This window comes from Hypomesus nipponensis, chromosome 7 (assembly GCF_054491055.1).
Source record: "Hypomesus nipponensis isolate SF chromosome 7, ASM5449105v1, whole genome shotgun sequence".
Lineage (NCBI taxonomy): Eukaryota > Metazoa > Chordata > Actinopteri > Osmeriformes > Osmeridae > Hypomesus > Hypomesus nipponensis.
Window position 1 is genome coordinate 8,525,562 of NC_140367.1, and position 17,349 is coordinate 8,542,910.

Consider the following 17,349-nt stretch of genomic DNA (forward strand, 5'->3'; position numbering starts at 1 on the left):
ATGAGATCTTGCCATCACTTTGATTACACAATCACATAGAAGCCGATGCATACAAATGACTAGTAATCAGCGACGAAGGGGATATCAAATGAATGTAACAACAGTAACATGATGTAGGCTACATTTAGCATATTCGCCGCATGTTGCTGCTAGACCGGTCACTTCAGGTAACAGTCTACTGCTTCAAATTGAGAAGACACGCCTTCTTCTTGACAGCCAAGCGCTGTTCATTCGGTTTCTCAAATCACTGTCGTGTCCTGTCCAAGCATGAACAAGGAAATATGACTAAACCTGCCAATCGTCGGGAAAAACGCGAACATGCTTTTGAGACCAGTAGCCTACAGAATGCATTGAGTTGAACTTTACTGTACCAAGATTTTAGGTTGTTTACCCAGGAAGAATCTGGATATTCTTGTTAACATGGGGAGAAGAAGGGGACAAGAATATGACGAGGACTTCACGTTTGTTAGTCCAGTGGTCAAATATTTACTTTTCATTTTCAACTTAATTTTTTGGGTAAGTGTTGTGTTGAAGAACAATGTATTCGATAGTAAAGCTGTTTACTGCTCTCTTTTCTAGTTGGTTTCAAGTCAAGTTAACTTAACAAATAAACCGGATTAGGCATTTAGTTTGAGGCAGGTTAATAATTTATTTCGGAGGGTTGTACCGTGTAGTGCAGCAGCAATACATAAACTCATTTTATTTGATAACTTTTCTATTAACATTTCAGGATAAAATTTAAGCTTTTATAGAGTATGCCAGATTCAGTATTCCTCAGAATCAAACCGGATTTTCTTCTGTTGTCTATACTGAGACTGGAGATAAGAATTAACGACTGATTTTATTAGTATTATCAGGGGTTCAGTCTCCGATGGGTCTAACCTCCTGTTCTTTTTACAGATAGACTATAATTTTTCCTCTCCGTTTGATTTAGATGTTCTATGTTATACGAGTTTACACTAGTGTTTCATCGTATATCTTGTTGATGAACATCGTGATGGTATAATAAGAGGTCAAGGCGTGTTGAGGAATGCCTGTCCATACCTGAACACAGATATATTCCTCTGAAAGTTTCACCTTTTTCCAACAGTCTCATTTGGACGAAATTAGACACTATCAAGAATGATCTGCCTTTAAGATTAAGAATCAATTTAACATTGAATACTTTTAACATTAATACAGAAACCCATTGACTCAGTAAACAAAATATATTTTCCCCCAGCCTTAATACACTGTACTTTATGCCAATCCAGTTTCACAACTCCCTTTCATGCAGTACACTGTTGCTAAGAGGCTCTAAGATTCTTTGATTCATATGCTGATGGAGCGGCACAGGGCTCGGTCTGAAGAGGGCCCCATGCTTTATCCTGCATTCACATCTATTTGGCAGTCAAATAAGCATTTAGATTACGCATCTCAGACACTTCAACCAAACCGCCAAGGAGCTGTCAGTTCATATTTGTAAATACCCCTTTAAACTTGTTTCCCTACGAGGGGACTTTAAACATGGCTTACTTGCTAAAATGGATGTCCTCACTCACATTTTCTAATTGAAAAATGTTTTTTTTTTTTTTTTTAAAGCTTTCATTGTTCTTGGGACAATTCGTTTTATCATGATAGATGGATACATAGATGGTTGGATTAACATGATTAATCCCCATGGGGACGTTGTAGAGCACCAGTAATGTCAGTGTGAGAGATTGTCAACGGGCCACTGGAGCTCTTTGAAACAATATACTCCAAACTAGACTGACTCGCTAATGCATGTGACACAACTTTCATGTCATGATGGTAGATCCACGGGAACAGGTCAGATCCATAAGGGCACGAGCAGAGAGGCATGAAGGTCAGAGGACGGAATTTGCAGTGAATAGAGAAAACAAAGATAACATACAGCCAACAGGAGTTTGTTATTCAGTTAGACGGACACTTAATCACGGATACAACAGCAGCCACAATGTTTTAGGATGGCTTTCCATACCAGCACTCCTAGAATCTAGGCCTGTAGTTCCAGTGTAATGCTTACAACAGTCTGTGTATAGTCATTACTAATAGTGTGTCACATGCAATAATGTTCCAACCGAGTTAATGTGCTGTTCTAAGTGAATACAGAGCCAAAACCTCAGCCCACTGTACCACAGTAGAGGGATTTCAGACATAACTCCCACAGAATTAGAACAAATTGTTGTTGCAGACTAAGATTTCATACCTTTTTTCTGGAGTGTTAGAATGGATGACTTAACAATATTGATATGGATTTATGCCCAGTGCTTTGTCTACTCTGCACCATGAAACATACATGCCCAGTATTGAGGAAACATGAGTTTTATAAAGTGAAACTTCAACAGATTCAGTATTCCTCAGAATCAAACCGGATTTTCTTCTGTTGTCTATACTGAGACTGGAGATAAGCATTATAGATTGATTTTATTAGTATTATCAGGGGTTCAGTCTCCGATGGGTCTAACCTCCTGTTCTTTTTACAGATAGACTATCATTTTCCCTCTCCGTTTGATTTAGATGTTCTATGTTATACGAGTTTACACTACATCATATATCTTGTTGATGAACATCGTGATGGTATAATAAGAGGTCAAGGTGTGTTGAGGGATGCCTGTCCAAACCTGCCCAGTATTGAGGAAACATGAGTTGTATACAGTGAAACTTCAACAGAGAAGTGGTAACAAACACGCAAACCCGTATAAAATACAGGAAACTGCAACACAGAGTTTGACGATGATGGTTAAGAACGGTTGCCTAGAAAAGGAAACGCTCACACAAAAACTGTTAGTATCAGTTTGTCCATCAAATTGAGTACAGTGAGCCTCCGCTAACTTGTAGAACTTAAGTCGAACCTTAAAAAATCCTGACGGATCTATCACAAAACACCACCTCAGGCAGTGTGTGCTGCTCGTACTGTACCTGGATCTTGGGCTTGTGGGAACAGGATAACATCTTGTGCAAACTTGCATAGGTGCTGTGTGGAATGCATTGTAAACTTGGTTTTCCATCCCCCCAGGCTGTCAGAGACAAGGATCCTTTAAAAATCTAGTCTGTATAATTGTGTTGTATCTGTGGTCATATGTGTTAAAATGTCAGTTCTCAACAGAACAAAAAGATAGTCTCGGTACTGTTTGTGATATTACCAACTCATCTTTTGCTGTCATGCAGCATTTAAAAAATGTCAGCATTTTTATTCACACAGAAACACAGCAATTATTGTCCCTGTTCTTTTGTCAGGTATAAAACCTTACCTGCCCTTCCCCTCCCCAAAGCACAAGGTGCAGTGTGGTAACTAGATACAGGGTCTGGACTGGAGGAGGGGGGTGGGGCGACCCTGAGGGAGGAGGGTGGGGAGGGGACCCTGGGGGAGGGGGATCTGTATTCTTTGGGCTGTGTTGGGGCTATGTAGCCCCCTCAGTGTTGAGTGGGGAGTGAAAGGCCCATTATAAGACAAGACTTCGCTTACCGTTCCAAGTTCATTTAGTCAAACTAAAGCAGAGCCAGACGAAAACACAACCCCATGCTCTGCTTTTTAAGTTGCCCCCCTCAGCGTCTTCAGTGTACATAACACCACAGATTAAACATTTGCTCCCTAACTCCCACTGGCATATTTGAGATTTTACTTATACGATTGATGATGAGTATTCAATTTTTCCTACATCATTTTAATGTGAGAATACTACACATTCCTTTGTATGTTTCTCATGAAAGAATGTTTGAAACATTCCTCACTGCGATAAATTGATTTATAGTTTTTTTTCCCCCTCATTCTGTGTCTCTCAGATTATCTCCTTGGTGATGGTATCCATTGGTGTGTATGCCCGGATGATGAAGCAGGCAGGTAAATAACCTTCAGTTAAATAAATAAACCACTGTACACAAGGAAAGTAAACCAACTGCGTAAAATGTTTTAAACGAAGAAGTAACACAATTGAATATACAATTAATTAATACACTCATTAATAAGTGTTGGGAGGAAAGTGTTTGGTGTGCTGTTAGGGATGGAATCAGAGCATATGTTACTGTCAGAAGTGTTGGTGCATGGGCAGTATTGAGTTTCCAGAACTGCCTCAATGGTGCCATAGCCATAGCTGCCTTTGTGTTATAACAGTGCCTATTGAATGCAATGACAGACAACACACCAAAGGCAGCTATGGCCAGCATCACACGAGAAGGTTTTAGTTAGAGTGGTTTAGGATTCCAAAGGTCATTTTGTCATGAGGAATTTCAGAAATGCTACTGCTTACAAATCCTATTTCAATTTTTTTTTATCTGTCTGTGAATTATTTCAAAAAATAATTACCAGGAGCTCAGTGTGCTTTAAAAATTAACAAAAGATTTGATGTACTGGCACAATCTCATCTGACCTGCTCAAATCCCCTTTATTTATTTCTCTCTTTATCTTTACATCTCCTGCCCTTTTTTCTCTGTCTTCTTTCTATGTCTGTGACATATCACTCTGCCCTCTCACCCTCCATCATCCCTCTCTCCCCTGGGTACTTCAGAGGCTGCTATGGCCTGTCTGTCCGTAGACCCTGCCATCCTGTTGATGGTCGTGGGGGTGTTGATGTTTCTCATCACCTTCACCGGCTGTGTGGGCTCCCTTAGAGAGAACATCTGCCTCCTACAAACGGTTAGTGGTCTGGTCTGCCTGCTGAACTGTGATATACTGAAGTTTGCCGGTCACATGACGAAATGTATAGGTCACATGATGTAGTGTACAGGTGACATGCTGTAGTCTACAAGTTACGTAATGTAGCGGACAGCTCACGTGCTGTTGTGTTCAGGTGAGATACTGTAGTGCTTCTAGATGTTACTGCAGGCGCTAAATCTCTGAGAGCGTCATGGCCGTCCATATGGCCGTCCATAGACTGACGGCGATGGCTGCTGATCTTTGCATGGAGGGACGGCACTCTGAACAGCATCGCCGTCCGTCCATCCATGCAAAGACCAGCAGCCATCGCCGTCAGTCTATGGACGGCCATATGGATGGGGATTTAGCTGGCTCTCAGAAGTTATATAACACTTGAAGGCCTTGAAAACACTGTGAAAGGCCTTCGAATGAAAACAGTCTTTCTCTGTCCCCTAGTTCTGCATCTGCCTGACAATAATCTTCCTGCTTCAGTTAGCTGCTGGCGTCCTTGGCTTTGTCTTCTCAGATAAGGTACAGTTTTACAGTTTCTCTCAGCGGTGTAATATAGTAAGAAGCAATAGGTAACCTATAGATTCACCAAACCCCCATCTTCTACGTAAAGAGCGCCCTCTGTTGCTCAATATATTGGACAGCCGTTATTTTCACACACCCAATCCTTTTGGGTTGTTTATTTTGAGAAAAAACGATAGGGGTTTGTGTTCTGTGAAGAAATATATGTATATAATTAAATGACTCACTAATTTCACTATCATTGGCCTTCACTAACTGGATGCATAGTTGGAAATGAAATTGCTATTATATTTCCCCCCCTCCCTAAGGCTCGTAATAGAGTGACTGGGATCATCAACAAGGCTATCGTTCATTACAGGGATGACATTGATCTTCAAAACCTCATTGATTTCGGACAGAAAGAAGTAATGATATTTACATAATATCTTATCATTCTAAAAACCATTATAGGATGCAAGCTTTCATAACACGATACTTGAATCCTTCCCAGTTCAGCTGCTGTGGAGGTGTGACATATACAGACTGGTCACAGAACATGTATTTTAACTGCACTCCAGACAACCCCAGCCGAGAACGCTGTTCTGTCCCGTTCTCCTGCTGCCTCATATCCAAAGACCAGGTCAGCCATGCCTTCTCTTACTGTTCATACATATCAGATTAGCCTCTCTGTGATTATCTTTCATGGCTTGTCGGTTTACTTGAAAAGATTTATCGGATTAACCGGAAGTATGTTTCTTCATGTCCAGGCAGTCGTCAACACGATGTGTGGCCAAGGGATGCAGGAGCTGAAGTACTTGGAGGCTGGAGCCTTCATCTATACCAACGGCTGCATCGACAAGCTGGTGAACTGGATCCACAGCAACCTGTTTCTGCTGGGGGGCATAGCCCTCGGCCTGGCCATACCACAGGTAGACACACACACTGTCACTGACAGACTGACGCTCCGACACATAAACGCTCACATGTTGCCACTAGTGAACAAAATACCTTCTTGTTATTCCTCTTCCTTGGTAGCTGGTGGGGATCCTCTTGTCCCAAGTCCTGATCAACCAGATCAAGGACCAGATTGAGCTTCAGAACTACAACCAGCTGCACCATTCTGATCCATGGGGCTGATCCACTGAGATCCAGCACCATCCATCCATCCATCCAGACCGTAGCAGCCTGGACCAGGACTGGGGACATTTGTATAGGAGGGTGTGTGGGGGGTCTTTATCGCCCTCTACTGGACATGGACCCAACTTGCATGTTGGTCAACTTGCAAGACAATACAATGATGCTTTCAGCCTGAGGAGATCCTGGTTGGTTATGGATTAGCCAGTTAAAACTGGTCAAGACCAAAAGGCCAAATGTTTTAGAAAAGGTTTTTAAACCAGCTGATCATCATACAACCCATCTCTGCTTATCATATATCTATCTATCTATCATGGTACTGGACATTGAAAAGGGAAATAAAAGTAGTCTAAAGGCTATCAATCCTGTTATGTTAGTTTTTGTGAATATAGGTTATTTTGGGTTGCTGTTTAATGATTGGAAATAAGATCCTTACATTTACATTACATTTAGCAGACACTCTTATCCAGAGCGACTTACAGTAAGTACATGGACATTCTCATTGAGGCGAGTAGGGTCAAGTACACAAAGTCATTGTGCACGGCCGGGAATCGAACCGGCAACCTTTTGATTAATAGTTTTTGTGAACTTTGTATATAAGGTGTGGTTGTGTCTCCTGCCTGAAAACAATCTCTGTTACAAATGATTTAATACTTTTCACTGACTTTTTGTTAAGTTTTTGATATTTCGAATTTTGTTACAAATAGGTCCTCTCCTGTGGTATCTTGAATGATTGTTTTGAATGTTTCAAATACATATTTGGAGAAATAAGATTTTTATAGATCTTAATAAATATTTTATTTTGACTGAATGATTGTGGGAGGCACAATACATGCAAGTGCAAACACGTTCCAACATGCATTAGCATATAATAAGCAGTTTATTTTCTATAACACTCGAATAAAGCTGCATAAATTATTTCGTTTTTTAAGCATGTGGTTACAAACAATTATTTTACATCCATTACTAAATCAGAGATGAAGTCTGTAACAAAGTTACAAATGACAAAAAAACATAACGTCACCAGAAAATAATTTATAATGTTTTAATCATATTATCATGTTTAATGTGTAAACATTTTTCTATATATTATCTGCTCCAGTTGGGCAGTTCTTCCAATTTCCTTACAACATCCTTACTCCACAGGTCCTAACTCAATACTTAAGAACATTGAAGGATTTCATAGAACTTTCCTCCAACTCCTCTCCCTCCATTAGTTTTATATGCCGACAGTAGAGGGTGCTATGCCGCTTCGAATTGATGCAGGATGCAAGGGTATGCAGCACACTGTGGTTTTAAATATCAAGTTCAGCAGCTTGTCTCTCAGTCTTTCAACTACGCTCCAGTTGAAACAAGCTCTCGGACAAACGTGCAGTTGTTCGTGGTTTAGTCAGTTTGGACCGGACGACATCCGGGGTGTCTACCCATCGCATTTAGCAGTGCACGCGCTGCGCTGCGTCCATATCGTGTGTTGGTTTTTTGGAAGGTCAAGAAATCGTCTGCACGTTTACGCAAAGCGGAGGAAAACTGATCAACTTTCAGTGCTGAGATCAGCTTGCTCCTATACCAAATTGTTGTCATCGTATCCTATTTCCGGTGAGTGGACCATAAAACCATAAAACATAAAACGTAAAATGTTTCTTCTCTTGTGTGACATGTACTCCAGTTCATTGTCCACTATCCTTGTCTGTTTACGTTGACCGCACACCCAGTATTGGTTCTGCTGGCAAATGAAATCACACCAATCGCCCGTACTGCAGCCAAATAACTTGACTTGCATTTTAAAAGTAGACCTATAACATTTTTAAATCTGTATGAAATGTAAATACATATTGTGGTGTGGGGAGTTTGATGGGTTTATTGTCAGTCGGCTGTTCTGGAACTACATCGACAATGGATAGCCTACAACAGACTAATAACCTGTCAGGTGCTTCCAGCATATAGTGGTTATCCTCATATGCCAACATTATAAAGGCTACTCAGAACCATAGGCCTACTGTAACGTGCGTGCTATAACCAGATGTTTGGAGAATATGACTCAATTATTGTGTAGGACAACTCGTCATGATACTCATATCAAGTCTCTCAGCCACCAGATCGGCATGTGGAGTTAGAATAATATACTCTTATAAGGAACATATTATCGAGAAATACGTGATTGATGCGTCTTGACTTGACAGCGAGTGTTGTGTGAGAGATCAGATGTTCGGAGAGGTCATTCAGGAGAGTCAAGCGGACAGCGAACAGTCAACCGCCTTTAACCAGCGCTCCGCCGTGACAGATTTGTATTTAACGTTGTGGAATCCGCTTCTGAGCGTTTCAAAAGATAGCTGAATTCCCCGTAAATATGCTTAATTGTTCAGACTGTGGAAAGTATATAGATTTAACATGTTCATAAAGAGTTAGGCCCTTACTGTTATTACGTTTTAAATTAATTGGCTATTAATTCTACATCAACCATGCAAGATTCCGCACCCAACTCCATAGTCCACTGGTGATTCCACAACAGTCCTTGAAGTGTGGAGGGAATACCAGACACATTTACTACCCCTGTGGTTTGTGAAGATCCTTTTTTAGCATACGGCTCACCATGGCCCAAGCCTCCAGTCAGGTCTCCACCCAGGGTACGCGTCTGAACCCTGTAATCTGTCCCTGGCCTTGGCCACCACCCTGACTCTCTGCTGACTCAACGTAGCCTGCAAGGCCCGAAAAGGCTGAGTCGATAGGCGTTTGGTTCTGTGTGGAAAGAAAAATAAAGGCTAATTGTGTTTAGTAGTCCCTGCCAAAATGGGAGCGCTTAAGTCAGATGAAACAATGGCACAACATGTTTCACCACAATATAGTGAGAGATCAGACACACACACACACAGGGGGGCAAGGTGCAGTCCTCTTCTTCCTCCTCCTCCTTCTCTTATTTGCACTCCTCATTCCTCTTTGTTCACCTCCTTCACTGCTACCTCCTCCTCATCCTGGGTGTTCTTGCCCTCTGGTGTGTGGGTTGACCAGCTGTTGAGTTTGGTAAATGTTGCTGAGTTATAGTGATGGTGTGTGTGTGTGGGGGTGTGTGTGTTAGAGAGAGAAACACACACAAATAGGAGTCTGAGTGTTATTGAGTCTTCTGCCTTCATTTACTTTGGCAGGAGGAAGGATGTTAGGAGATAAAGACTCTCATCTTAATATTAGGGTGGTCTGTGTGTGTGTGTGTGTGTGTGAGAGAGAGAGCCTCCTGTGTCCAGGCCTGCTTGCTCAGCCAGAGGGAGGAGAGGGATGTGCCCATCCTTGGCCATGTTGATGGTGCTAATCATGTTCCACTTGAGCCTTGCAGGAACCTGGGTGGTTCGAACAGGACATACGATCTCATTAGCAGAGCAGTGGAATGCCATGTATGGGTGTGTGTGAGACATGACAGTGTGGTGGTATGTGGTCTGGCCTGAACTGGGGGTGGATTGTGCTGTGCCATGTGTGTTGGGCTGTGGTATGGCGAGAGGATGAGGGGTGGCATGGCGAGGGCCTGTGTCGTGATTGTGGTATGGCGGGGCGTGGATTGATTGTTTGATGTGGTGAGTTGCCCTGGTGTGACTTGCTGGCAGGGCGTGGTATGTTATGGTGGTGTTGCAGTGTGTTGTGATGGTTTGGTGTGGGGTGTTGCTATGGTGGGACGTGTCATGGTATGATGGTGTTGAAGCAGGGTTTCCCTCAGCACTTTACAGTTAATTCAGCTTAAGGCAGCTTAAAGCCGCCTAAATTATATTATAAAGAAAAATAATATAATAATATAATATATATACATATTTTTTTTTTTATAGGTCGATATCCGCTGTGTTACTCTGTCCTGTTTTCTACATTCCATTCCAAAACGCCACTCTCTCTTCATTAGGCTAACGCACAAACTGTGTGAACCCCCCCGTTCTGACAGCGGCACCCCACCCTGCCACCTTAACTAACACCATTTTTGCGGGAAACCCTGTGTGGAAGGATGTGAAGAGCCAGGTCATAATCAGTGGTGAGGGATGAGGTTAAGGGACCTGTGCATCTGCGAATGTTGAAAGGGGTTACGATAATCATATACATTATAAATGAGACTGAGAGACAACTAATTGAGTAAAATTGCATCCCAGCTAGAGCTAAGTTGAGTTTGGGAAAAAAAAGATGTGTAGCATTGACGTTGTTTTGGGCTCATAGTTATCTGTCATAAATATGAATGAGTAATTCAGCAGACTGCCAGCCGGATGCATCTCTCTCTCTCTCTCTCTCTCTCTCTCTCTCTCTCTCTCTCTCTCTCTCTCTCTCTCTCTCTCTCGCTCTCTCTCTCTCTCTCTCTCTCTCTTGCTCTCTCTCAACTCTTCAGTGCTGATAGAAACGGCTGCTAAAAGCCCACCACTACACATGACGTGTGTGACTCACATCAGCGATGATGCAGTTGCCCCCGGTAACGCTGCAGATGGTATCCTCAGCCTAGACTGGCAGATGAGGAGGTGTGAGACAGTCACTTAGATAGCTGAGGAACCAGTCAGTTTGTGAGATAGGGGATGAAACAGCCTGTAAGTCAGTCCATTACACGTCTGAAGATACCAGCGGATACGCAGCCAGTCAGAGAGCCAGCCAATAAACAGCCGGTCAATCAGAGAGAAGAGGTCCATCCTTGGTAAACACCAGTCTTGTTTCCTAGTGATGGACGGCCTGTTAGAGAGGGGCTCTGCGTGGAGAGCTGAGTCACATGAAGCTCAGCAGGGCTGCATGGCTATCAGCACTATCTGTCAGATACCACTGTTCTCACTCAGGGGGATATTACCCCTTTTCAAGTGAAAACAGCAAAATCATTCCCACTTGGATTATCTTGAAATATAAAGCTTCAAAGCACTTAGTTTTGATTTGTTATCTTGTAACACCGTTTTGTATTTTTATTTGACTTTATGACTCACAGTCTTAATAAGAAACAGGAACAGACCTTCATGTTTCATTTTTTATTGCTGCAGTCACAGTAGTATCCTCAGACCCTAATCCTGCATTTGGTGTGTGGTGTGTTCTTTCCCCAGACTTCCCTGCTCCTGCGTTGTGTGAAGGATGGGCCTCTGATCTCACACCCACTGTGGGAACTGTCAGCGCTTCGCTGTAATTGGCTGGCTGCTTTTTGGTGTTCGTGGTCATGGCCAAGAGCCCAGAGGTGAAACTGGCCGTGTTCGGCAGAGCAGGGGTGGGAAAATCCGGTAGGTCTGTCTTATTCTCTCAGATCTACTTTTCTCCTCTTCTTTTGTATTTTCTCTTCTCTCTTCCTTTCTCTCCTTTTCTCTCTTTCTCTATTTCTTTGTTGTTGTTTTTTTTATCTCTGTCTTTGTCTTTTCTGTCTCTTGCTCTTTCTCTTTCTATGCCAGTCCAAAGATCTGTAACTGTTTTATCTCGTCTGTATCGCTCTCATTTTCATCCTGCCAGTATCTCTGTCAGGTTTGATATCTTCACTCCCCTTTTGAACAAACTTTGAGCAGTCTGCCAAAAACCTCATACGCAAATGGTTGTTAATTCTTGCAGTCCTACCTGTCATTTACCAAGTAACAATCAATCTAGTCTTGCATGCAATCATCCTATTACACAAGGTTGATGACCCAGCCAGAGAGATAAGTTACCAACACTATCTACAGTGTCTAACAGGATAACACGGCATACATTTCACGCCGACCGCTAATTAAAACCTATTTCTGCCTGTCGTAATCTACTGTGCAGGAAAACATTCCTTTCACTTGTCTAAGAAGCCCACCTATGTACTGGTAATACCAGTGCAGCTGGAGGTCATAGGAAAGGCCTGTCATGAAAACTCCAATAAGGAGACATGTGGTTCAGATAGATGGATTCATGATAACCCTGTTACCCCAAGGCCTCTTGGGCTCCCAGGCAGCTGCATGTGCCCCCTTGGACCAGTGGAACAATAGAACATAATACAATGTAATACAATAACAACAGGATAGGATGTAACAGAATGCAAGAGCAAATATTTGAATATAATATAAGAGAGTAGGATGCAATATATTTGAGTATGATAAAATACAATGGAAAAATATACAGTTTGATTGAAAAAATCTATTGCAATGAAATGTTCGTTTGTACTGAACATTGACTTGAAAGGATATAGACTGTGGATTACAGTTTGGCACAAAACAAGCACAAAAACAGATTTTCCCAGCGCCTCAGTGCCTGTCTGTCTTCACAGAGTGTGGTAAAGTGGAGATAAAAAGAGTCTGAGACCTATTGTCCCAGCACAGTGTGTCCTGCTGTAAACGTCAAGGCCCAAGTGAGGGGAGGTGGATGATGATACAGGCAGGAGACCTGCTTTGTATCGCACATCCCGCTATCTGCCGAAAAGCGTTTTCTTTTAGAATCCAATCTCAGCCTTGAAAGAGGAGGTTGCCGAGTTCCCGCTCATGAAAGACGAGGTGATTAGTTTCCCCGGCAGTTCAGGTGCATTTCTGTGATCATAAAGCCTGTCAGTGTCTGAGGTTGACTGTGGTTGAAAGGAAGCGGAAAATCGGTCAGCATCGACCGAGAAGACGAGCTAGGGGGAGAGATCATGAGAGGGGAGACCTTGAGAGAGGAGAGACCGTGAAAGTGGAGAGACCTTGAGAGAGGAGAGACCATGAAAGTGGGGAGACCTTGAGAGAGGAGAGACCTTGAGATGAGAATCCATGAAAGAGGAGAGACCATGAGAGTGGAGAGATCATGAAAGAGGAGAGACTTTGAGAGAGGAGAGACCTTGAGAGTACAGTCCATTAAGGAGGTGAGACCTTGAGAAAGGAGAGACCTTGAGATGAGAGACCATGAAAGAGGAGAGACCATGAGAGTGGAGAGATCATGAAAGAGGAGAGACTTTGAGAGAGGAGAGACCTTGAGAGTGGAGAGATCATGAAAGAGGAGAGACTTTGAGAGAGGAGAGACCTTGAGAGTACAGTCCATTAAGGAGGTGAGACCTTGAGAAAGGAGAGACCTTGAGATGAGAGACCATGAAAGTGGAGAGACCATGAGAGAGGAGAGACCATGAGAGAGGACAGACCTTGAGATGAGAGACCTTGAGAGGAGAGACCATAAAAGAGGAGAGACCTTGAGAGAGGAAAGACCTGGAGAGAGGATGTTGGAGAGATGGTGGTGGAGAGAAGATGGTGGAGATGACGGCAGAGATGATAAGAGATGGTGATTTATCTGATTCACTGGAATCACCACAGGACACAACTATGTTCTCATACCAGGTGTTCACCAGACCTATTCGTATTTTAAAAATACAAAACATAGTTATGTAACATGAGTCATCTCTACAATACATGGCTGGAACCATCCAGCAGTTCCCAACCAAAGTCAGCTGGAGAGTGTTGGAGAGAAGTATTCCACCATGGCTTCATAGTACTTCACAGACAGAGCATGGTCGATATGAGAGAGAGAGAGAGAGAGAGAGAGAGAGAGAGAGAGAGAGAGAGAGAGAGAGAGAGAGAGAGAGAGAGAGAGAGAGAGAGAGAGAGGGGGAGCTGTGGTAGGCCAGGGGTGATTAGGAGAGGGAGAGTGGGTAAAGGCTTTCGAGGGCCACATGTGGGTGTAATTGCTTCCTAGTCTGACTGCGACCACGGCTACCTCTGTGACCCCTCCCACTCAGACCTTGATTGGCTGACAGCCACTTAAATTAGCTTTGAAGCCGGGGTTAGAGGTTGGGTCTGCAGGAGAGACAGACACACACACAATATATCTCCCTAACTCAGATACCTGCACATATCCCATAATATAGTATAATACAAAATAGCAATACTTACTTTTGGCGTTTTACGGATGGATTATTAATGGATGGATAGATGTTGAGGTGCCACAGTGAGTTCCTCTGCCAGGCTCTGTTTCATATATGACATTGTCCCGTAGCACCATGTGGCTCAGAGCTGTTTTAATTCCCCAGACTGTCAGTTTCACCTTCCCTCATAAAGTGATTCTGTCTTGGCTTGGGACTGTGGACTGGTGGTGTGTGTGTGCGTGTGTGTGTATGTGTGTGCTAAAGGTACAGGGGGGTTATTAATGGGATCTATTTCTGTAGACGAACAGGAGCGTGATGGAGAAGTGATGGTGAGCACGCTCCTCAGACACAGTGTGGCTGTGGAGAGTCAGCAGGGACACAGGGAGACTGGAGAGAGAGACGTGAGGCACTGGGGCAAACTGGAGCACTGGATCACGCTCGTCACCAAGAGGAGAGGGAGAGAGGCAGACACACAGAGCTAGGGTAGGGCAGACAGGCTCATTGACTGGCAGACAGACAGACACGCTGATGGATGGGGAAAAAAAGGGAGAGAGAGCAAAATGCTGAATGAGAGAAAGAAATACAGAAATATACAGAGAGGGAGACAGACAGACTGATAAATAACAGAATAAAGAGTCCTAATTATGTGTATTAAGTGTATTGACTGGGAGTTTATCTGACTGGTGTTTTCAAGGCTGTGGTTTATTGACACACAGGAGTTAGTTGGTCTCTGGAATGGGTATAAATGGGTTTGGTACATCTGTCAGTCAGACAGGCACTCACACTCATAATCACAAAAACACCCACAATTTTGGACATTCTTTTGGCCTGAGTTTAGCTTTTTTATCTAGGGAATCCAGAAGTGGAAATGGAGTTTATTGAGTGTGAAAGAAAGCCCCATAAAAGGGCCCGTCTGCCAGCTCCTCAAACATCCTCTCACTCTCACGCTCACTCTGTCTCTTTCCCCCCTCTCTCTCTCTCTCTCTCTCTCTCTCTCTCTCTCTCTCTAGCTCTCTCTCTCTAATTATCCTTACCTCCCTGCCTCTCTCTCTCTCTAATTATCCTTACCTCCCTGCCTCTCTCTCTTTAAATATCCTTACCTCCCTGCCTCTCCGTCTCTGTCTCTGTCTCTGTGTCTCTCTCTCTCTCTCTCTCTCTCTCTCTCTCTCTCTCTCTCTCTCTCTCTCTCTCTCTCTCTCTCTCTCTCTCTCTCTCTCTCTCTCTCTCTCTCTCTCGCTCTTTCTCCATTATTCCCGAGGCAAAGAAAGGTAACAATAATACAAGTCTGCCTGCTGTTCCAGAAAGACCGCTGTTTATGGTTTCCAGCGGCAGGAGCTGACCATGAATCAGCTTAATGCAAGTAGCTCACTCAACAAGAGTCTAAACACACTCTCACACTGCATGGACAGGGCACACACACAAGTGCACGTACACAGACATGCACACACAGGCACATTGCACACACATTACACATTAGCTGCATCTCATTTAGCATTGACCAAAATGTTAATTGCGTTGTGGCTTCGGACCCCTCGGTATTCCCGCTTATGTGATTGAATGACCACTCTCTCACTAATGTGGAATAGGCTTGAAGACCAGGAACAACCATATCCATGGATGCACCCAACGTAAACAAAGATGTTCCAGACATCTCTTTCCTCTCTCTCTCTCTCTCTCTCTCTCTCTCTCTCTCTCTCTCTCTCTCTCTCTCTCTCTCTCTCTCTCTCTCTCTCACTCGCTCTCTCACTCTCTCTCTCCTCTCCTCTCTCTCTTATTCCTCTCTCTCTCCTTGCTCTCTTTCTCACTCTCTCTCTCCTTCATCACTGTGGGCTGCAATATGCAAGCCCACGATCGCCCTATTCAAGGAGGGCTTGTTCAGGAAATTAAACATCTCCAGGAGGAAGGGAATCTGTGATTAGAAGGGATGTTGTTCATGTCCATCTGGGTGTTAATCTTGCCTGACTCCTGCCCTGAAGTGCTGTGCTCTCTAACTCAGGTCCAAAGGTCCAATTTTCAAAAATGTGCCCACTAAATATTTTGTAAAGGGGGAGGGATATGGGCAGTTTTTTTATGGGAGCCAAAAGAGTGGGCTTCCCTGCCCCAGCCCACTTAAAAGCATGTAGATGTGCTGTTGGTTGTCTGTTTGTTAACAGGCCCCTGCAGTCATGTGTGGTAGTGTTGTCTGAAAGCAGCAGTCTGATGAAGGCTCTCGTGTCCCGGCTGTTGGGTGACTCACAGCCGGGGCTCCACTCCATCTGCACCTCTGCAATCTGCAGGTAGTGATGTAGGCAGTCCGAGGGTGTGCCAGCCCACGAGCAGGCCATGGACCCGTGGGTTTAGCCCTGCTTGGCAAGTCTGAGCCACACCCCAAGATATGCTTTCAAACCCAAATCAATTCCTGTGAAAAGAGATTCGAAAGTTAGTTGTCACACACAGTCATACTTTCATCCTTATCACCGTAGAATATTATATTTATACGTGTAGCAAATCAAAGAACACATAAATGATACAAGTTTTGTGAAACTGTAGAAGGACGAAGTGCAAATTCCTAGCAACCACCATCCTCGCATTGAGGGGGAAAAGTCAGCATATTTTTACGTGGAACGCAGACGTTCTATAACGCAGACATTCTAGAACACTTCTCAGCCTACTGCATGAACTACTTTGTGTTTTTACAGTTTATGTTAGTTCTGGAGAGCTGCTATAGCCACACATTGTATATGCCTTAGGTAATCACTGCTCAATGCTGAGCAACTCTGTGCCATGTTACACGTTGCATAGTGTATGTAATGGGTTTCGGTGAGTTACGACTTGCTTATGTTGCTCGTGTGGGAAATGGTTGTTGGCGTACATAGAGGCACTGGCACTCTGATATTGAAAGACCATTACTGAGCAAACATATCTAATAGCCATATATTACCATAACAATTTATTTGATTTTGTGGTCTGTATTCCACTTCAAAGGTTTCCTAAAAGACAAAACATGCTTTTTGTCTTTGATGTCCTTGATTGCGAAACTTCCAAGATAATTTTGGACAAGTTTCAACTCTAAAACACACACACGCGCGCACACCCACACACACACACCCAAACATGATTGTAAGGCATTGATGGACAAATGGACAGCACACCAACAGTAGTTCTTGTTTTGACCTGAGATAGATCCAAGGAGCATCCTACCGAGCTGTTACACGCTGTTCCAAAAGCAGAGAGACACTTTCATGCACTTACTGAGCACAAAGCACAGAGGTTGCTTGTTGTGATAATGAGTTGGAATCAAAAAACAAAAAGAAACAAAAGTAGCCATTCTCCT

The 17,349-nt window shown here is 43.4% G+C and overlaps 2 protein-coding genes across 2 annotated transcripts in view; both read left to right on the top strand.

Annotated features, from left to right (window-relative positions):
* Window positions 1-254: 254 nt before the first annotated feature.
* On the top strand, window positions 255-7,091 carry tspan33a (tetraspanin 33a). Its single transcript, XM_084701139.1, has 8 exons — window positions 255-516; window positions 3,787-3,844; window positions 4,509-4,636; window positions 5,093-5,167; window positions 5,476-5,571; window positions 5,658-5,786; window positions 5,914-6,075; window positions 6,182-7,091. Exons 1-8 carry the CDS (start codon window positions 421-423, stop codon window positions 6,281-6,283), a joined length of 846 nt encoding a protein of 281 aa, XP_084557265.1. The 5' UTR covers window positions 255-420; the 3' UTR covers window positions 6,284-7,091.
* Window positions 7,092-7,579: 488 nt separating this feature from the next.
* rerg (RAS-like, estrogen-regulated, growth inhibitor) overlaps window positions 7,580-17,349 on the top strand; it is a 28,844-nt gene continuing 19,074 nt past the window's right edge. Inside the window, exons 1-2 of the mRNA XM_084702098.1 lie at window positions 7,580-7,876; window positions 11,317-11,487. Coding sequence (XP_084558224.1) covers window positions 11,427-11,487 — 61 coding nt within the window. The 5' untranslated portion in view covers window positions 7,580-7,876; window positions 11,317-11,426. The remainder of the gene's footprint in view (window positions 7,877-11,316; window positions 11,488-17,349) is intronic.